At 25.7% G+C, this 19,701-nt stretch overlaps 6 protein-coding genes across 9 annotated transcripts; 3 read left to right on the forward strand and 3 right to left on the reverse strand.

The window, feature by feature from the left end:
* The first annotated feature begins 1,236 nt into the window (after window positions 1-1,236).
* On the forward strand, window positions 1,237-3,294 carry LOC126904121 (uncharacterized). The gene is made up of 3 exons (XM_050682851.1): window positions 1,237-1,388; window positions 1,468-1,733; window positions 1,818-3,294. The coding sequence occupies exons 1-3, from the start codon at window positions 1,331-1,333 to the stop codon at window positions 2,859-2,861; spliced, it is 1,368 nt and encodes a 455-aa protein (XP_050538808.1). The 5' UTR covers window positions 1,237-1,330; the 3' UTR covers window positions 2,862-3,294.
* Window positions 2,839-5,625, reverse strand: LOC126904120 (integrator complex subunit 11). 2 transcript variants are annotated; one of them, XM_050682849.1, is made up of 3 exons: window positions 5,447-5,625; window positions 3,488-5,067; window positions 2,839-3,389 (listed from the first exon to the last, which is right to left on the reverse strand). In XM_050682849.1, exons 2-3 carry the CDS (start codon window positions 5,029-5,031, stop codon window positions 3,098-3,100), a joined length of 1,836 nt encoding a protein of 611 aa, XP_050538806.1. In that variant the 5' UTR covers window positions 5,032-5,067; window positions 5,447-5,625; the 3' UTR covers window positions 2,839-3,097. The 2 variants fall into 2 exon arrangements, with proteins under 2 accessions (XP_050538806.1, XP_050538807.1); XM_050682850.1 differs by lacking the exon at window positions 5,447-5,625 and having other exon boundaries at window positions 3,488-5,223.
* A 2,480-nt stretch (window positions 5,626-8,105) lies between these two features.
* On the reverse strand, window positions 8,106-10,343 carry LOC126903493 (YTH domain-containing protein 1). Its single transcript, XM_050681669.1, has 3 exons — window positions 10,067-10,343; window positions 9,154-9,605; window positions 8,106-9,085 (listed from the first exon to the last, which is right to left on the reverse strand). The coding sequence occupies exons 2-3, from the start codon at window positions 9,596-9,598 to the stop codon at window positions 8,418-8,420; spliced, it is 1,113 nt and encodes a 370-aa protein (XP_050537626.1). The 5' UTR covers window positions 9,599-9,605; window positions 10,067-10,343; the 3' UTR covers window positions 8,106-8,417.
* Window positions 10,344-10,498: 155 nt separating this feature from the next.
* Window positions 10,499-12,435, forward strand: LOC126903495 (uncharacterized). Its single transcript, XM_050681670.1, has 6 exons — window positions 10,499-10,664; window positions 11,084-11,196; window positions 11,250-11,555; window positions 11,736-11,876; window positions 11,950-12,062; window positions 12,119-12,435. The coding sequence occupies exons 2-6, from the start codon at window positions 11,089-11,091 to the stop codon at window positions 12,243-12,245; spliced, it is 795 nt and encodes a 264-aa protein (XP_050537627.1). The 5' UTR covers window positions 10,499-10,664; window positions 11,084-11,088; the 3' UTR covers window positions 12,246-12,435.
* Window positions 12,436-12,873: 438 nt separating this feature from the next.
* LOC126903496 (18S rRNA aminocarboxypropyltransferase) lies at window positions 12,874-14,390 on the reverse strand. The gene is made up of 5 exons (XM_050681671.1): window positions 14,234-14,390; window positions 14,071-14,179; window positions 13,796-13,971; window positions 13,368-13,743; window positions 12,874-13,085 (listed from the first exon to the last, which is right to left on the reverse strand). The coding sequence occupies exons 1-5, from the start codon at window positions 14,243-14,245 to the stop codon at window positions 13,024-13,026; spliced, it is 735 nt and encodes a 244-aa protein (XP_050537628.1). The 5' UTR covers window positions 14,246-14,390; the 3' UTR covers window positions 12,874-13,023.
* A 38-nt stretch (window positions 14,391-14,428) lies between these two features.
* On the forward strand, window positions 14,429-19,701 carry LOC126903492 (chitobiosyldiphosphodolichol beta-mannosyltransferase). Of its 3 annotated transcripts, none has more exons than XM_050681666.1 (7): window positions 14,429-14,550; window positions 14,651-14,902; window positions 15,171-15,513; window positions 15,800-15,999; window positions 16,236-16,397; window positions 18,589-18,703; window positions 19,347-19,701. In XM_050681666.1, exons 2-7 carry the CDS (start codon window positions 14,698-14,700, stop codon window positions 19,561-19,563), a joined length of 1,242 nt encoding a protein of 413 aa, XP_050537623.1. In that variant the 5' UTR covers window positions 14,429-14,550; window positions 14,651-14,697; the 3' UTR covers window positions 19,564-19,701. The 3 variants fall into 3 exon arrangements, with proteins under 3 accessions (XP_050537623.1, XP_050537625.1, XP_050537624.1); XM_050681668.1 differs by having other exon boundaries at window positions 14,446-14,599; window positions 14,735-14,902; XM_050681667.1 differs by having other exon boundaries at window positions 14,495-14,528; window positions 14,735-14,902.

Consider the following 19,701-nt stretch of genomic DNA (forward strand, 5'->3'; position numbering starts at 1 on the left):
ATTGAACTTTATAATATTATTTTTAATTTATTATAATTTTGTAATTTACTAAAATTACAAAATTATCATTTCTTTTTATCATTTGTTACTCAATTAATTTATTTTCAGTTTGAATGCCTAGCTGAGAAACTATTACTTTTACTCTACCATATTTATATCTTTTTTTGTTAGTTACTATACACGATTTCTTCGCCTCTACTAGACCAATTTTGCTCAACGATACTTTAAAAGATAACAAAACGTATCTAGTTAAGGCTATTAGGCAATTTTAACAAAATTTTTGGAGGTACTCATATGTTATAACCTCTCTAATTGTTTTTATATATAATCATGTAAGTCATTTTTTGAAAATTTGTAGGGACTATGACCCTTGAAACCCTCTAATTTGCCTCTGCTATTAGGGACATCATTTTAAAAAATTTTCTACAATTCTCATAATGAAAAATATCCCAAAAAATTAGTTGTTTTATAACAGTCAATGTTGATATTTTTATTGATAATCAAACAGTTGCTTTGCCAACATTTTTTTTGAAAATCCTATTGTTAACTAAAGTACTGTGGGAGTTTAAAAATCACATCCCTTTTTTTTTTTCAATTTTTGTAAATGTTCTAAGGAACTTAACTTCTTTAAACATAAATTAAATTGAAACTAATACAATGTACTTAAAGAAAATAAAAAGAAAAACTATCCGAAATCTCAATTTTTAAATCATAAATCATGTAATTTTTGGTAAATATGATAATTTTTTTAAAATTGTTTTAAATGCGTATCGAAACGTTTTACAACAGTAATTTTAATTATTATAAGATGATAATCAATATTAAATAAAAAAAAGTCCTCAACTCCACCGCGTTTGGTTCCGAATATACTTAACTTTTTTTATCCTGATTGTTTTGCTAACGCCAACTTTTTTAAATAATTATTTATCAAATTAATTAATTAAGAAAAATATTTACATTTTTGCTTGAACTCGTTATTAATAATATTTAGTTGTTTTATGTCTAATTTGTTTCCTAAAATATTTTTACAACTTTATAAGGATATAAAAATATGGACATAAATAAAAATTAGAATAAAATGTATAACTTATAAATGTTGCATGATACTCAAATTATTATTTATTTAAACAAAAACAAATGTAATTATCATTTACAAGTTTCTTATTCAGTAACTTATCTAATAACTGTTAATTACAATGAAATATATGAGTAAGTGTTCAAAGGTCAATAAAAAAAAAAACTTATTAAGGCTTGATAAAATTTATATAATAAAAGTAACAAAATTTATCAAAAATCTTGTTATAAATAAAATTGTTCAAATAATGTTAATATGAATGTATTACACTTTGTCATTACCTCTATTCTGTTTTTAAACTGTAATTCTCAATGTAAGTTTTACGTTTAATTATCTTTGCATAAATTATTGTAATTATTTTTAGTATTTCTAATTTTGTTTGTATTACTTAGTGCATCATCCATTTGATGATATTGGTCCTTTGCAATCTGAAACTGATGAACGAGTAAAAAATATTACATTGCTGACTCGAAATGTTCTTGAACATTATCAAAATCCAGATCCTGTAGGTTTACCAAAAGCAATTAATCCACCATATTCAGATCCTGAACCTATTCCTGACTCAAATGGTGTAGCATGGTCTATGTATAATTCAACCATGCGTGGTCATTCAAAATTCAGATTAAAGCAACTTTATGTTAACATTGTTGATATACAGGTAAACATTTAAAATTTATTTTTTAACTCTTTAACTTGAGGGTACAAAATATACATTTAATAATAAAGACATCTTAACTTTTAGTTAGAATTTGGAATATCAATTGATACATTAGAAGTAGTGGGTAATTATTCAACTTGGCAATTGTTCCAAACGTATATAGGATACTATAATGTTACACTAGTCGATTTACACATAGATGGTTTAGTAAGTTTAAAAGTAAGTGATTCAGGTCATTTAGAAACTAACAATATAGATATGAATATGAACTATAAAAGTCTACACATGAATACAAATAATATAAATTTCCCCTTCTATGAAACATTTGTAAATGGATTTGCTAGTTTTGTTGTGCAAACAATTAAACCAATAATTATGAAAATTGTTAACATAATGATTAAAGATGAATTAAATGAAAAAATGAAACATTTCAAACGTTTTCCTAATACAATACCACCAATCGATCTTTTAATAGCTGAAAGTCGTCAACAAATTAAGTCAATGGGTTTTGATCCATGGCGTCTAGATGATATAGTAAATGCATTCAATTTTAATATATTCAGCTTGGATGTAAATAATATATGGATATTAGGTTTATCTAATATATATCGTCTAGGGGATATGAACATTAGTATACAAAATAGAACTATCATATCTGTAGTTCATATTGGTACCCAAGAGTTAGAAGGACACTGTCAATGGAAAATTGGAGCTGCAGGAATTTTAAAAACTACTGGAACTACAAGCTTTTCAATTGATTATATACGTGTTGAAGCTAATGTAACCCAACCAATGGATACCAGATTAGCTCCAATATTAAATGAAATGGGTTTGTCAGTAGGAAATATACAACTTCGTATGGATGGAGCTGGAACATTAGATTACTTAGCAGAAGCTCTTATAAATATTATACCAAATATTGTAAGAAATCAAATTGTAAATGCTATGGAACTCCCCATTAAAAAAAGAATTCAAGATGTTTTAGATAAGATCAATATTCAGGAAAAAATTGAACAAAGAATCCCGCCAATAATAGATAAAATGATGGAACACAACATCACAGATATATTTAAAGAGAATGAAATAACACATGAAGATATAAGTATTATGAGTAAAGAAGATTTTTAATTTATATATAGTAAAATTCTGCAGTAAAAATGCAAAAATTAATTTAAAATTAAAAATAAAATTATAAGAAATAAATTGTTTTTAAATATTTTATAGAAAAATTTAATTAAATCAACATCTTTAAAAAAAAATGTATTTTTAATAACATATGATACAATTATATACATACAAAATTAAAATAATTAAGTAAACATGGTATGATTTATTTCATTTAAGACTTATACAAGCTCCGAGTTTTAGGAAGGTTCTTCTTTTTTAGATAAGTTAGATTCACTTATTTCTTGCAACATTTCAAGGACACGATTTCCTAATGGTTCATCTTCATTAGTCCATGAAACAACAACTTTTTTATTATTGTTATCATTGCCATCTTCTACAGTTACCAATATTGATGCCAATGATATAGATCCATCCGACATTGTTAATTTATTTTTAAATAAAGAAAATTTGTTTTCTAACATACTGAATAGTTTTAGTTTAGTTTTTTGAATTGATGATGATTCTTTTATTTCTACTGCACATGTGAATCTAAAAATAAATTTAAGTATTGTTATAATTTATGCCTTTAATTTAAAATAAACACAAGTTTTAAGTATTTAATGTAGTAAAATGTTAAAAAGAAAAACCTTAGAGTATGACGTTGAATATCTAATTCTTTAAATGTTTCTTTTACACTCATTGCATTTAAATGTGTCATTCCATTTTTCAAAAGAAAGGCTCCATGAACTAAACGTTTTCCATTTCCTAAATTATTAGTGTGATCATCAAGTATTTCTTTGATTAATTTTGTACTCATACTAAATGTGTGGACATTTGCAGTTTCAATTTCTACAGTTTCTCCATTAGCTGGCATGTAACAGTTTATATTAAACTCTTGCATTATTTTTGCTCTTAAAAATTTCATCTTTTCTTCTTCTCCATGAACCAATAAAACATTTTGTGGTTCACAATTTTTAATAAGTTGTATAATACCTTTTCCATCTGCATGAGCTGAAAATGATAAGTATTCAACTGACATTTTTACATCTATAAATTTATTTGGTTCCACTTCAATTTTTTTTGCTCCACTTAGTACTTTGTTACCTACAGTACCTGACACACAATATCCTGGTACAATTAGCATATTCTTTTCATCAGGTGCCCATTTTTTAAATATATTTAAAGATAATCCTGCATGTAACATGCCAGGAGTAGCAAAGACAACCATTGGACCTGGATTATGCATATACCCTTTATCAAATGGTTTAATATGTTTGAAATCAAACATGTTACGCTGAACAAATGTTTGTCGAACTTTTTGGTTTGTCCAAGTAATAAACATTTTATAGTAGCTATTTGCTTTTTCAGTAAGCCCAGCTGCAAAATATACAGGAACTTTCAAACCCATACGATCCCAATATGTATCAATAAGAATACACAGTTCTTGAGCTCTTCCCAAAGCAAAAATTGGTATTAAGACTTTTCCACCACGATCTATGCATTCATGAACATTTTTTAAAAAGTCTCGTTCCCTGCACCTTTTAGAATCCCTAATAGTTGTTGCATATGTTGATTCAGTTATTAGTAATGTTGGTCTACATTTATCGATCCAAGCAGCTCCTAAATGACGATCTGGAGTCATAGAAAAATCTCCTGTGTATACAACGGAATCATTTCCAACTTTAATGTAAAACATAGCAGCTCCTAAAACATGTCCTGCATAATATGCTTTCAGCTCAATATCATCTTTTACTGTAACAACTTCATGTAGATTTACAGCAGTAACTTTTTTCATACAATCCCTTATGGCACTCGAGGTAAAATACTTAGCTTCTTCTTCATATTCAACTAAATGTTTACGCATATCTTCTAATAAGATTGGTGCAATTGCTTTAGTGGGATGAGTCATATATATAGGTCCATGATAACCAAGATGTTCAGTGAGGTAGGACAATGCCCCACAGTGATCTAAATGAAAATGTGATATAATAACACAGTCTATAATGTCAGTAATATTTCCATCTGTGGTTATATATGAAAAATCAGGAAATTTTCGTTCATCTTGGTAGCCCATATGCATTCCACAATCAAGCATGATATTACGATGAGCAAGAGTTATTAATATACAACTACGACCAACATCTTGACCAGCTCCTAATGGTGTAACTATTACTCGGTTAGAAATATTCATTTTGAAATATTGATCAATTTTTTAAAGTGAAAATCACTAAAAAAAAAAAAAAAAATTAGATTATACAATTACATTCAAGACTTTTTTGCATGGTCCAGGATAACATTTATTAGATGACGATAACTAAAATAACACCATTAACAAATATTTGGGTTTAAAATAAAATATTGGTTATTAAATTTGAATATCATTTTTTAAATTAATTTTTATCATTGTTCCATAACTTGATAAGGTAATCAAGTAAATACTATCACTTTCCTAATCCAGCTCTATAATATTTGACAATCAATTTAAGTAAAAAAATATATATTAAATTAAAATTTTTGAAACTGAAAAAATAGTTATATTGTAAAATCTAATAACTTTCACTAAGTAATTAACTACTTAAGAAAACAGTTATATGTAATATACTCACTACAAATTTTTGAAGCACAGTACTTAGAAATAACATCAATTATTATTATTGAATAAATTAAAAAACTTAAGATTATATCATTGATTGAAATTCGCTGATATTTAAATTAGTAAAATTTTATTTAAATACATATGATACAATCATTTGGTAATAAAATTAAATAATTTTTTTCAATTGTTTTAAATTATTTAATAGTGTCTGATAACTGATAACAGTTCTCTTTATTTAAACGTCTTTATTATCTAGAATTATTAACAACTGAATTTTATTAAGGGTTAGTATAATCAAAAAACATTTCCTATAAAGATGGTAAAAAATAGGAATTGTGACAAAATTAAAATACATTTTTCAAATGTGTATATAATGATTTAATAAACATTCAAATAACTAACGATTTCAAATATAAAAATTGGATTTGTTTATAAAAAAAAAAAAAAATTAACACAGCAAACTAATGATCAAAAGTATATAAAACAGATAGGAATAACTTTAATGAATACTTGATAATATTTTTATTTAAAAAAAAGCAATTCTTAAGATCAGGTTTATTATAATCTCTAATTTTTTTTTTATTCCAGCAATTTTTGTTATAATTGATTCATTGTAATCAAATACAGGTTTTTTCAAATGTTTATGTAGAAAATTTACCTTTTTAATATTAAAGTCAATATTTGTGATGATTTTTATAAGCATTAAAAAGTGTTATGCAATCAGGGTTGATTGGAAATTAATAACTAATATTGATTGTGTGATTATAATTTTTTATTTTACTTCCTTATTCATTAAAGTAATTTCTAGAGGACGGACTTGATTTATTCCGACAATAAAAACTGTTGTTTTTCATCCATATTTGAAAATAAAAAAACATATTTATAAATCAGAAATCGAGATAAGAAAAACATTCCGACGTCGTGCTTGCTCAATACCCTCTAGATCAAACAAGTTTTATCAATATTTTATTTTGTAAAGATCCGTTTTCGAAGAAATATATTGCCATCTTATTAAATATCAAATAGTTTAGTTAATTTAAATATAGTTGTAAAAACTGAATTTAAAAATTTAAATAGTGTGACCTTGTGTGCAACAGTTGATAGGGAAAGTTCGATTAGTCTGCACACATTCAACGGTAACATCAGTCGCTTTATCCATTTTTTGTTGGATTTATCTCAAATATGTAATATTTATAACAACGAGTACTAATTAGTAGAATTTTTATAATAATTCCTTCATTTTTTAAAGCTGATGGCACCAATTTTTAGAATAGTTCTTTGCAGCTATGAATATATTGGGGTACTCAAATTAATATTGTGTTTGAGGAATCCTATTAATAACACAGATAGTGAGTGAAAATGTCTTTACCACATAATAATAATTTAATTAATTTTTAACCTTTCCGCTTTTTATGCAATTTCTGGATCCCACAAACTCAGTCATAGAATCTTAATTTCTTATCACTTTATGATGATTTTAAAACGTTACCCTCCACAAACCACGGTGACGTTTTAGGGAATGAAGTATTTTATATATAATGTAGTTTTAATTGTAAATCGCAACATGTGAGGAGTGTTAATTTAATATCTGATTTAGTTATTGTTTATCAAACAACCGGATCGAACATATATAGCGAAATGATAGTTAGAGGATAAAGGTTAAGATATCAATTTTAGAACGTCGCAAACTAAAAAAAATTAGTTAGGTCATGTCAATAATAAAAGCGGTTTAGAGTAAGATTTTTTCCTAATCGTCGTGATGATTTCTCCTTGGAATAATGTGATCTAGATACATTAATTTATTGTTAAATTTTTAATTATTCATCAGTTAATTTATTTATTGTGAAATTGATAAATACTATATTTAGTATCAAGTAATCTAATAATTTTACTTTTCAAGACAACTTTTAAAGTACTCAGTGTTGACTATATGATTTCAACATTATATTGATTTTGTCTAAGGCCAATTGTACTACTATACTTACTATATTTTATTTTATAAAGCTAACTTACTTTTGAGAAAAAAATTCAACTATACATTTAATAGCATTAGTGTAATATTTTGGTACAGAATAACTAACTCAATTTTACGTTTGATAATTAAAAGAAAAGTTTATATAAACTCGTATAATCGAAATTTAAAGAAAATAATACAAATAGTAAATACCAACAAAAAGTTAAAAAAATATTCATTTTAAATTTTTTTCAAAGAAGTACAAAATACAACACATTAGCTAAGGATATCCCAATAACTATATGTTCCATTTAATCATTATGATAGATATTATAACTTTTATAAAATAAAACGAATGAAAAGATTATATAATGAAATAAACAGCATTTAGCAAGAGATGACTTTTATTTTTAATTTTTATTATATTGCAAACTAAATTCTTCTGAATATATAAATCTTGATAGATATCTTTAGCTTTAATGGAGTAATACTACAGAGAAATTTTGCTTGTATTAATAATATTAAAAATTTTTTTTTTAAATATCTTCTCAATAAATGATGTATAGTACCATAATATTTAATAATACTAATATATATATATATATATATAAACAAAATTTAAATGCTACTAAAAACAATTTTTAGATTTAAACATTAACTGTTTTTTTTTATAATTATATTATGGATAATTTAAAACAACAAAACAATTTTTTTTCAGAACATTTAAATTACATTGGTTGTCTTAAAGTTAATTTATGTATGTACAAAAAAATTTAAATCTTCATTTAAGTGCTTTAAGATAATTATACACCAAACAAACCATAATAAAAAATTAATATATGTCAAAATTTATAGGCCACATAATTGATTAAAATCACAAAAAATATTTACACATTAATTAATATTGAACAAAATACAGTCATTTTTTACTATAAATTTAGTAACCTTATTAATTTTAAAATAACTTATAGAGACTAGTAAATTTGATATAATTATATAACATAATGGAAAATTATTAATATTATATTTAATGATAACGATGTCTAAATCGTTCTTTCTCACGCCTATAATCTTTTGTATGAGTCCTTAGATTTAATAGTCTTTCTCTCTTGTAAAAACCTTCAATTGGTCTGGTGTAAGTATCTGTTATAGGAATAGGTACCCGCATAGGTGATATTGATACATTATCATAATAACGTGAAACAATAGGAGATCTTCCTAAACTATACTGATAAGATGAATACATTGGGGGACGTACATAATATGGATGAGACATTATTCTAGACTGTTTAAAAGGTAAACCTAAACGATAGGCATTGATATATGCTTTACTAGTTGGACCATCATCTGGTAAACCTAGAACTCGACGACGTTGTCGTAATTCTGCTGTACTAATTGATGGTTGATGGTTTTTAGATTTTTTCAAAATGTATTGCAAGTCAATTGATTCATCTTCAGGAAACATAGAACAAAGCCTTGAGCCAGTTTTTGGATCAACTTCTTGACCATCTCGAGCAATTTTTACAGTTTTTCTTTCATTATATCCATTGTACAAATGAGAAGTATCATTGAATTCTAAATCTTTTTTAGATATCCAATCAATCTTGAAAACTCCAGAAAAGTTACGGCCTCCTAGTAAAACCCAACCAACAGGTGATAAGTCATATCTGGCTGGTTCTGATATTCTTGCAAATCCTAAGATAACAATAGTAATATTAAAACATAGTGCACATTGTTCAAAAATATAGAATTAAATAAATTACCTGTAAATTTACCACTTTCTTTGACAGAAAATATTAATATGACATTTTTACAAGTTCTGAAAGCTTGATTAAGTTTTGTTTCATTCCATGGTCTAGTCGACCAGCAGTTTTTTACCTTAGCTAAATCAATATTATCAGAATTATTACTTTTTATAATAAAATATCGAGCTTCTTTAAATAGGAATCTTAATTGAGACAAATAGGATTTTGATGGTTTATTATCCGATGTAGATTTATCATTATCTATAGTAATATGCCTATCAACTTTTGATTGATTGGCAGAAGTATCAATAGAACTAGAACTTGCTTCACTTCTTGTATCATATTCTTCATTTTCCTCTATATCATCAATGTCTTCAGTGATTTCATCAAGCACTTGTAAATCATCTAGTGCTTCTAATGAGTCAGCAGTAGATCCATGAACACTAATTGAATCCTCATCCATTGCATAACTATGTCAATATAATTACAGAACATCTTAATTATTAAATAAAATAGTACTCCCAGATGAATATTAAATGGATAATGTTTTTTCTTAATTTTGTATTATATTTCTTAATTAACAATTCACTGATTATTATAAGTCAAATTTAGAATCATTGTATATAAATCATATTATAAGTAAATTCAGGACTTTATAAAATATTTGAGTAATCCCAAGTATATTAATGATAAATAGATATTAGTTTTTGTTTTTCAATCCTAGAGAATGTATATCAGATAGGATTTTAGTTTTAGGAGTTAAAGGGGATCATTCTCTTCCTCAACACAAAAAAAATCTTGTTTTACTGTATATACCTATCACAAATTTTCATGGAGTTGGGTGTCTCAGAAGTGGTCCAACAAATGTTATAAATGTGCTAAGTCCCAAATTCTACTCATAAATAAATAATTTGTTTTTAAAGTAACTTACCAATAGTTAAATAATAAAATTTGGATTATAAATAAAAATTTTAAAGAATAAACGATTTTTTCGGTAGATGAGAATAAGTTTCTTTAAATTCACTAGTCAAAGTTTTGAAATTTACACTAATGCAATTGAATTAACTTGTTTCATCTGTGCAAATTGTGATAAACAAAATTTAACAATTAATTTAGCTTCAAATAAAAATAATGTTATCAATAATTAAAGATCGTATTATGAAGACTAAAATTGGTCTATATTTCTCAAATGTTCTGGTAAGCAGCCGGTACTTGATTGGTAAGTGTGTACACCGTGAACAAAGTTGCTGTAAACAGGATGACCAACGTGGGATATCGTTCAGTGCTCGTGGTTGCTTGTGTTGTAACGCCGTCATGTAGCGGTTTCGTGCAATTGTTGTGTTTGTGTGTGTTACGGAGACGACAATCGTCAGGTTATTCGTTTCATGTTTTCATGTTTGCGTCGTTTTCTTAATTCTTTGTAAACATCGTTTCATCTACGATTTACCATTGTTGAAATATATATTGTACTTGCTAAGCCTTTTGAGGCAATTTTATATTTGTACTTTAGACATACTCATCTTAAAACGGTAAGTACTCGCAATTTTGTTACAATATTTGAAAACATGAACTGCCGGCATCCATGCCGCGAACCATAAACGGCTTTAATTATATTTACTTATTAGTTCTTGTAAGTTAATTAGTCTTTTTTAAAACTATTCCGAAGACATACTGTTTTATCATTTTGGTTAAACTTGATGATTACTGGTTATTTTAGATATGAAATTAATAAAAATTGTAATATCCTACGTGGTTTATAATTTGATTGAAATAGTTTATCCTTATAACGTGATTTAATGTCCTCTTAATGTGTATATGTAAAAATTATTAGCTATTTCATGATAATAATTTTAATGTATCTGACACTAGTTCCGACTATGAATTCATTTAAAGTAACCATCTACTATTGAATTAATCAAACATTTATTTGTTTTATTGAAATCTTTAGTCATAATGAAGAGTAAAGATGTTGTTGCTGGAGATTCTGAAAATGAGTTTGAAGTAGATGAGCCTGAAGAAGTTGATGATCATTCTGATGATGAATGGGCACCTAGTGCTGCGGTAAAATAACTAATCATTTCTTAAAAATTAAATATTAATATTTATTATTTTAGGCTAAATCACCTGGAAAACGTGGCCGACCAACCAGAGCTGTAGCAGCCAGAAAGAAAGCTAAAACCAAGAGTACTGATGAAGATGATGAAGACGAAGAAGAAGTCCTTCCTAAAAAAAAAAGGGGAGCAAAACCTAAAACTACTACTCCTGCAAAACGAGGTAGGGCTGCAAAAAAAACAAAGAAGGAAGAAGAACCTGAAGAAGAAGAAGAAATTGAAGATGAAGAAGAATTAGATGAAGATGATGAAGAAGAAGAAGAAGAACTGAATCAAGGACCTAATGCTAAACCTGCAAAAGAGTTTACAGTAAGATACTGAGTATCTTTAAATTTTAAGCTATCTACCTGTAATACTAAATTTCTTGTCCTTTTGAAATTTTTCATATGACAAGTAAAATAATGTTTACTGTAATATTAACCAATTTGTTTAGTTGGCAATTTAATATGCTACATACCTAAATATTTTATTTATATTATCATTATTTAGTCTGGAGCATTTGTAGTTCTAAAAACTGATATGATTGGAGATGGTAACCCTCCTGTATGGAAAATTGATGGCAAAGCTTTGTTACAAAAATATATTCCATTTGAACAAGATGGCAAAACATTGTACAAGAATACCTCAGTTGTAAGTATCTTTTTTCAGTTTAACCATTGACTACAATATGAATATTTAATATGTCATTTATTGATTGTTGTAGTATTCTGGTTGGGGATCCAATGTTAAAGAGCAATATTACTCAGCACCAGTTTCATTTATTCAACAAACTCGTAAAGAACATATTATAGAATTTTACAAAGATAAAATAGAAAAGTGAGTTCTCTTTAAATGAATCAATAAAAGTGACTTATCTTATGATTATATTGTAGGGATCCTGAAGTAGAAGCAGCAGCAAAAAAAGAATTGGAAGATGAAGAAGCAGAACTTGCTGCTGGAGAGGAAGAAGATGAAGAGGAGGAAGAAGAAGGTGATGAAGAAGACCAAGACGAAGCGTAAAGTAAATCTACATTACGTTGTATCATATTTATATTGTGACTGGTTCCCTTTTATTGTGTTTTAATATATATTTTTTTAATATCAATATAATTAGTAAACAACTTTTTCATTTTATATTGATTCTTATAATTTGTAAAATTTTACCTGTTCATTTTTGCATAAAGATTATTAGCACAATTATCATTTATAATATGTAATTATTTTTGGTTACCTGTCATTTATAACTGAGTTTTTAATGATAAGAATGAACTAATAATTATGTAGTTCAATATCATTAGCATTTTAAATTTTGTAAAATTTAGATTAGTGCTTATTATACAAAAGTAAACTGTGTATGAACACTTTTTATCATAAAATGTGTGTATATATTTTTAATTTATTTTTATTTCTGTATCAATTTATTGAAAATTTTCATGCCTATGTGCTCTATTTAAACAACACAAAATAAGAAGATATGCCAATTTATTAAGAAATTATTGAATGGTAACCTAAAATTAGTTTTTTAAGCTTAATATTATTTTTTAGTGTTATTAATTTATAAAAATTAACAATTAATTAGGATTAATTTACTTTTAAAATTTCAAATAGAAATATTTCATCAATATTATAGTTAATTTTAACATGCAACTTATAATCAAAAATTATAATATATTTGACATTTATAATTTATTTATAAATGATAAAATGCAGATATTAAAATAATTTTATGTATCAGTCTCCAATTATAAAAATATGCATCAAATTAAAATAACATTATAAAGTCTTAATTTATATAAATCTATTCATTGTCACTGGATTCACTCGATGAACTTGAGCTTCTTTTGTTATGTCGATCGTTATCTATATCCGAAAAGTTTAAATTATGAATATATATCATTGTAGCAAACAAGTGTTAAGTTAGCGTATATATGCAATTCAAAATTTACAAATTAATATCAATTGATTAAAAAATTTAGTTTGCCTAAGAATCAATTTTTACTATAAGGTTATTAGATTAAAAAAACAAAGCATAGTAAAATGTTTTATCCCAGAGAAAATTTAAAATAAACTTGCTTATATTAATATTAAGCAAGTTTATTCTTATTTCAATTCTTATAAAATTTTTATTGACAAATAACTTACCAAGTGTTTCTAAATATTTATTTTGGAATAAAATGATTTCTTTCCCATCTTTACATTTAGCATAAACATTTAGTAAATTTTGATTAAGTTTAATAAATGTAGGACCCCAATTAAATTTGGATAAATATAGGTCACCAATTTCTTTGAAACCTGTTATATACATAGCTGCAGCTAAAGCTTCTACACAGGAAAGTTTACTTGGATGACCATAATTTACAGGATTAGCCGCAATTAAATAAGGTAATAGTCTAAGGTTTTTTTTTGCTTTTTTGTTTTGTAATTTATGGAATGGAGTCTCTTGAAGACGTGCCCATGAACAGTCAACAACAGCTACTCCATATTTGGACATAATGATACTGTCTTTTGCAGATACTGTCTGAAAATAAATAAAAATTAAACAATTTTACAGTTAACAAGATTTTTTTTACTTCAGTAGCGATGGGCGATAAAACAATGCCATTGAACATAGCTGAGAATCCTAGTTTGTCGATCATTTCCATTCTCATCAATTTTCTACCAGTACATTTTTTGGGATCACAATGTTTTAAATCCCACATTCCAACTTTAAATGGTACTTTTAATTCAATAGATTCTTCACTGCTGCCTAAAAGTGTATAGGAAATATTACTTTAAAAACTTATTATTACGTATAATTATTTAATTCATTCTTGATACTAGATACAAAAATTATTTTATTACTGACAATCACTATCTTCTAAAGATGAATTTTCACAAAAGCTACTCTCATTAATTGCTATATTAGATAAATCTTGGCAAATTTCTTCTTCTTTGTTATATTCTTCAAATGAAGCCTGTAAAGAGAAGTATTTATGTACAAATATTTTTATTTTTTAATCATTTATTACCATTTTATACATGAATAAAAAATTAGCTAAATTAAAACAAATAACTTTAAACACTAAAAATAAGAGTAATAATTCTAATATATAATAAAATAATAAGAACAATAGATAAATATAAAAGTCAATATTTTGTATATCTTGAGATCGTGTTGTGTCTTATCACATAATACCAAATAACTTGTTTTTACATATCTGCATGTTTTTTACTTATCATTTTATTGGCAAACTAGTGTTTGTCTTAGACGTTATTTCTAAAAGGGATTTATAACATAATTATCCATGTACTTCCTCAGTAGATGTATGTGAAATAATTGTTTTATGTTGGTCTAGTATTTAAAATTTATTATTTTTCAACTTATATCTAATTGGGTATGAATATTATTAAATTAAAAAGTAAAATTTATGTTCAAATTTTCACAGTAGTTTGTTAATTTTTTGTTTAAATTTAATCAACTTTCAACGATATTATGAGAGAAAAAAAGAATAAAAACGTCTGTATTGTAGTGTTGGGAGATATAGGAAGAAGCCCCAGAATGCAGTATCATGCTCAATCGCTTATTAATGAAGGTTTTGATGTTGATATTATTGGGTATTTAGAGAGTCCAGTTCTTACTGGTATAAAAGAAAAAAGTAATATAATCAGTTTGAAAAAAGTACCTTCATTTGAAAAATGTAATTACTCTATATTATAATAATTGAATGTTTTTTTTTTATAAATATAAGTATAGCACTAATAAAATTATAATTTAGTTGTTCTACATTACTTGGTTTTATTAGTGAAATAAATATTTAGTATTTATACATATTAAAAATCTAAGAAGTTCCTTGAATCATTGAAAATTTATATAAGGATTTTTTATTGTTCACTGTTATTTAGTATTAATTTTTTTTTTTTTATAAATTAATTATATAATTACGTATACTTAAAAACATTGTTTAGATGTTCCAAGATTAATGTCATTCATACTTAAAGTTTACTGGCAAATTTTGACACTTTTCTGGGCAATTTTAATAAAACGAAAATCTGATATTGTTTTGGTACAAAATCCTCCAGCCATTCCTACCTTAGCAATTTGTTGGTTTTATTGTTTATTAGTGAATGCTAAATTTATAATTGATTGGCATAACTATGCTTATTCAGTATTAGCATTAACAGTAGGAAAATCAGCTCCATTAGTCAAGTTGTCATTACTCTATGAAAAATTTTTTGGCAAACTAGCAGATGCTAACTTTTGTGTGACTAAAGCAATGCGTGAAGATTTAGCAGTTAATTGGAATATTAGGTATCTATTGTTATGTTTTATACTTGATATAAGAAACTAAAACCAACAAATATTATTGGTTTTTTATTAATTCATTTTTGAATTTTATATGATCTAAAATAAATATTTATTTCAAACTTTGGAGATTTGAATAAATGTACATATTAGAAAAATAAATAAGAACTTTTATATGATATATAGTAATTTAAAATTGTATCAAAAGTTATTTCTCGAAAAGCTAGTACAACTGATATGAATTCCTTTTTTCTAGGATCTTTAAAATTTATAAAAATGAAATTTTTTTTAGAGCACTGACTTTGTTTGATAAACCTGGTCAACAATTCAGCACTAAAGTTACTAAAGCAGAAAAAATTAGGGTACTAAAATCAATTAATTTACCAAGTTTAGTAGAAGAACAATTGGTAACTGGTCAAATTGGATTGTTAGTATCAAGTACTAGTTGGACGCCAGATGAAGATTTTTTCATTCTTTTGAGATCTTTGCAAAGTAAATTAAACATTATGAAAATACTAATAGATATTAGTAATAATAAATGTTTAAAATTGCTATTTTGAATTTGGGAACAAATTGAGTTGTTTCAATAATAATTTCTTTAAACTATTAAAATTTTTATTTTGTATTTGTTAAATTTGTACTAATTTACTTTCATAAAATCAAATTTTCATCATATTTTATTTTTAGAATATAGAGGAATTTTCAACTAAATTTTTTTTTATTTCCAGAATATGACGAAAGTGATGATACATACCCAAAACTTGTGTGTGTTATAACGGGAAAAGGACCACTAAAGTATCATTATCAGCAGGTGATATCAAAAATTATTTGGAAAAAGGTTACTATAGTTACACCATGGCTTCAAAATGAGGATTATCCAATTTTATTAGGTTATTTTTAAAATATTATGTAATTCAATTATTTTTATAAGTAAAATTTCTAATAGCCAAATTTTAATTATTTTTAATTATAATTAAAAAAATATTAATCTATACATTTTTTGGAAGGATACTAATTGTTATTATACATTAATTTTACTCTTAAATAATTTACAATGAATGAACCCATAGGCACACATACACCGTGATGCTTTTAATAGTTGCCATTCAATTTCTCTTTAAATAATCCTTTTTTTTTTTGACTTTTTTTAGTTACATGTGTATTATTATTTATCTGTTATAAAATATTATTTTATGTTTAACCTTTATGTCTGATATGTATGTCAACTTTATTTTTTTAATGGATATATTTATACATAACTATCTTATAAAAAAGAAAATGACTGATCGATTACAACTTTTGGACCCAAATTTCAAAAGTTATTAAAATATTTATACCTAGACCTGAGGCCAAGAAATGTCTAGTGTTAAAAATAGCAATTCTTCCTCACTTTTAGTCATTACTCTAAATTGTTCTTTACTTCTGAAATACTGGTCCAAAAGTTGTTATCGGCCAGTTATGTTCTTAAATTGATAATTTGCAATTTTATAAACTAGTTAAATATGTGTTTCCATTATTATTAAAAAAATAAAGTTGACATCCCTATAAGGCATGAGGGATGAACATAAAAATGATTTTATAACTGATAAATAAAGATATACGAGGTGTGTTCAATAAATACCCAGACTAAAATTATTAAAGAAAAACGTTTGATGTTATCGGTAATGTTATTATACCAAAATAAACTAGAGATAATAACCATTATTTTAGTATATAATAATAATCATTATCTCAAATCAGTCATTGACAATATGCGTTCAAAGTTGACTGTTTTGTATGAAACGGTCAACTTTGAAATGGTTAACTGTCAGAGAAGTAGCCAATGAAGTTGGCATATCAATTGGTACTTGTCATTTGATTTTATCAGATGAATTGGGTATGACAAAGAGTGTCCACAAAATTAGTGCTAAAATTGTTAACCGAGGAGCAAATGGAATATAGCATTGAAGTTTGTTTGGGTTTCTAATGACCCAAATTTTATGAAATCAATTATTATGGGTGATGAAACATGGGTGTTTGGATATGATCCCGAAACCAAAGTTCAGTCATCGCAATGGAAGACTGCAAATTCACCTTGTCCAAAAAAATGTCGTCAGGTCCGGTCAAACATTAAGCAATGCTCATTGTTTTTTTCGATTTTTTTGGTTTAGTCCATTATAAGTTTATATCTATAGGTCAGACAGTAAATTAAGTGTTTTATAAACAAGTACTAGAAAGATTAAAAGAAAAATTATGCCATAAATGGCCAGAAGCATGGAAATCAAAGTCATGGTTTTTGCACCATGATAATGCACCAGCGCATTTAGCACTTTCTATTCGTGAATTTTTAGCATATTCACCTGACTTATCTCCTGAAAATCTGTGATATTTTTTTGTTTCCAAGACTAAAACATACCCTCAAAGGCCAAAGATTCGAGGACGTTAATAAAACTATATAGAACGCGACACTATAGCTAAAGGCTATAACTATGGAGAACATTCAAAGGTGTTTCAAAAAATGGCAAGACCATTGGGAGCATTGTATCAAAGCTAAAGGACACTATTTTGAAGGTGATCCATTTAAATAAATTGTAAGATTGAAATATAATTTTTAATAAATTTTTTGGGGTATTTATTGGATACAGCTGGTATGTGTAACTTACAAAAGCCAAAAAAAAAAGAAAATTATTATTATAATAGAAATTGAGTGGCTACTGTTAAAATAATCATTCTGTATATGCTAATTTGAATCGCATATGTGTATGAATCTGTGTCTCAATATTTCTTTGATTGTACAACTAACAGCAAAGGTATTTTTACATGGTGATTTTTGAGCATGGAGCAAGTTCATATACTCTTGTAAAAAATTTCAAATGTTTTTTATGTTAGTGTCATAATTGAAACATGGATTACCATAGGAATCTATATGTATGTAAATATTTCTAAGATGTTTTTGTCAATATGATGGGAAAATATTCAAAAATATAAAAGCCATTTTGTGAAAATTGATTTTAAATTTTAGGAAGTTTTAACTTTAAAAATAAATTATTTGAAAAAAATTCAGGCTTTTAATTGATTATAACATGGTTTTAAATTATTTAGCAAGTGCAGATTTGGGAGTTTGCCTTCATAATTCTTCTAGTGGCCTAGATCTACCCATGAAAGTGATTGACATGTTTGGAGTTTGTCTTCCAGTGTGTGCTTATAATTTTAATTGGTAAATATTATACCTATATTTATTAATATTATCTATATATATATATATTTTTCAAGATATTAGTCCTTTTAATAAGTATTGTGAATTATTTTGTTTAATTTGACATTGTTTAATGTTAAAAACTTCTTTTTTGATTTTAAGAACACAAAGTATCTTATTTAAAATTATTTGTTTTATTACTACAATTGAGGCAATAACAAGGAAGATATAAAAAAATTAATTTATTTGTTAAAAATTTAGTAAATACATATCCTAATAATCTGGTAAAAAGTTAATTAAATTTCTGTATAGAATAAAAATTATGTAGGTAATAAATAAACACTCGTTTATTTTTATGGTTTTCTTATCTTTTGTAAAATTTTAGTGTTTGTCACTTAGTAGCTTTCTTAAATCATTGCCTGAGTTAGTTATATAATGATGAATAAATTATTTTATTTCATTTACTATTATTTTTCTATATTTTAATTTAAGCTGCTGAACGTGTTAGAAAAAACTAGATAACTGTACATTTTTTCAGAACATAATCAAACCTCCATACCTTTGTATTGAGGTATGATATGTAACTGACCGAACTATACAAGCCACTTAAATCACAAGTTAGAAAATTTTATTACAATAATTGGTGTTATTTATGTTTGCATAGTTTACATGAATTGGTTAAGCATAATGAAAATAGTCTTGTATTTTCGGATGAAGAAGAACTATCTCTACAAATATCAACCTGGTTTAAAGGTTTTCCTAAGGAAATATGTGAAAAAAAGGAGCAGTTTTGTACAGAGATCAATAAATTTCGTTCAACTGATTGGCATACAAATTGGATGGCAGTTGCTTTTCCATATATTTTGAATATCGATAAGTAATTGTTTGCTTTTATATCACACTATGTATACAAATATAGTTTACTTTTTTATTGTGCAGATATGTGATATAAAAAGTTTATATGAATGTTAAATTAATATATTTTAATAAACTATATGATTATTTTTTTGTTAGTTTAA

Source organism: Daktulosphaira vitifoliae, unplaced genomic scaffold (assembly GCF_025091365.1).
Source record: "Daktulosphaira vitifoliae isolate Bord-2020 unplaced genomic scaffold, ASM2509136v1 Scaffold_4, whole genome shotgun sequence".
NCBI lineage: Eukaryota > Metazoa > Arthropoda > Insecta > Hemiptera > Phylloxeridae > Daktulosphaira > Daktulosphaira vitifoliae.

Bases quoted from the DNA above. Each gene is read 5' to 3' on its own strand.
- LOC126904121 (XM_050682851.1), top strand. From the start codon at position 1,331: ATGAATGTATTACACTTTGTCATTACCTCTATTCTGTTTTTAAACTGT. The intron at 1,389-1,467 runs GTAAGTTTTACG...TGTATTACTTAG, and splicing joins TTTAAACTGTAATTCTCAAT to TGCATCATCCATTTGATGAT. The intron at 1,734-1,817 runs GTAAACATTTAA...CTTAACTTTTAG, and splicing joins TTAACATTGTTGATATACAG to TTAGAATTTGGAATATCAAT.
- LOC126904120 (XM_050682849.1), bottom strand. From the start codon at position 5,031: ATGAATATTTCTAACCGAGTAATAGTTACACCATTAGGAGCTGGTCAA. The intron at 3,390-3,487 runs GTTTTTCTTTTT...ATTTATTTTTAG, and splicing joins ATTCAACGTCATACTCTAAG to ATTCACATGTGCAGTAGAAA.
- LOC126903493 (XM_050681669.1), bottom strand. From the start codon at position 9,598: ATGGATGAGGATTCAATTAGTGTTCATGGATCTACTGCTGACTCATTA. The intron at 9,086-9,153 runs GTAATTTATTTA...TTGTTATCTTAG, and splicing joins AGAAAGTGGTAAATTTACAG to GATTTGCAAGAATATCAGAA.
- LOC126903495 (XM_050681670.1), top strand. From the start codon at position 11,089: ATGAAGAGTAAAGATGTTGTTGCTGGAGATTCTGAAAATGAGTTTGAA. The intron at 11,197-11,249 runs GTAAAATAACTA...TTATTATTTTAG, and splicing joins AATGGGCACCTAGTGCTGCG to GCTAAATCACCTGGAAAACG. The intron at 12,063-12,118 runs GTGAGTTCTCTT...ATTATATTGTAG, and splicing joins TACAAAGATAAAATAGAAAA to GGATCCTGAAGTAGAAGCAG.
- LOC126903496 (XM_050681671.1), bottom strand. The intron at 13,972-14,070 runs GTCAGTAATAAA...ATACACTTTTAG, and splicing joins ATCTTTAGAAGATAGTGATT to GCAGCAGTGAAGAATCTATT. The intron at 13,086-13,367 runs GTAAGTTATTTG...TTTCGGATATAG, and splicing joins TAAATATTTAGAAACACTTG to ATAACGATCGACATAACAAA.
- LOC126903492 (XM_050681666.1), top strand. From the start codon at position 14,698: ATGAGAGAAAAAAAGAATAAAAACGTCTGTATTGTAGTGTTGGGAGAT. The intron at 14,903-15,170 runs GTAATTACTCTA...AACATTGTTTAG, and splicing joins AGTACCTTCATTTGAAAAAT to ATGTTCCAAGATTAATGTCA. The intron at 18,704-19,346 runs GTAAATATTATA...ATGTTTGCATAG, and splicing joins TGTGCTTATAATTTTAATTG to TTTACATGAATTGGTTAAGC.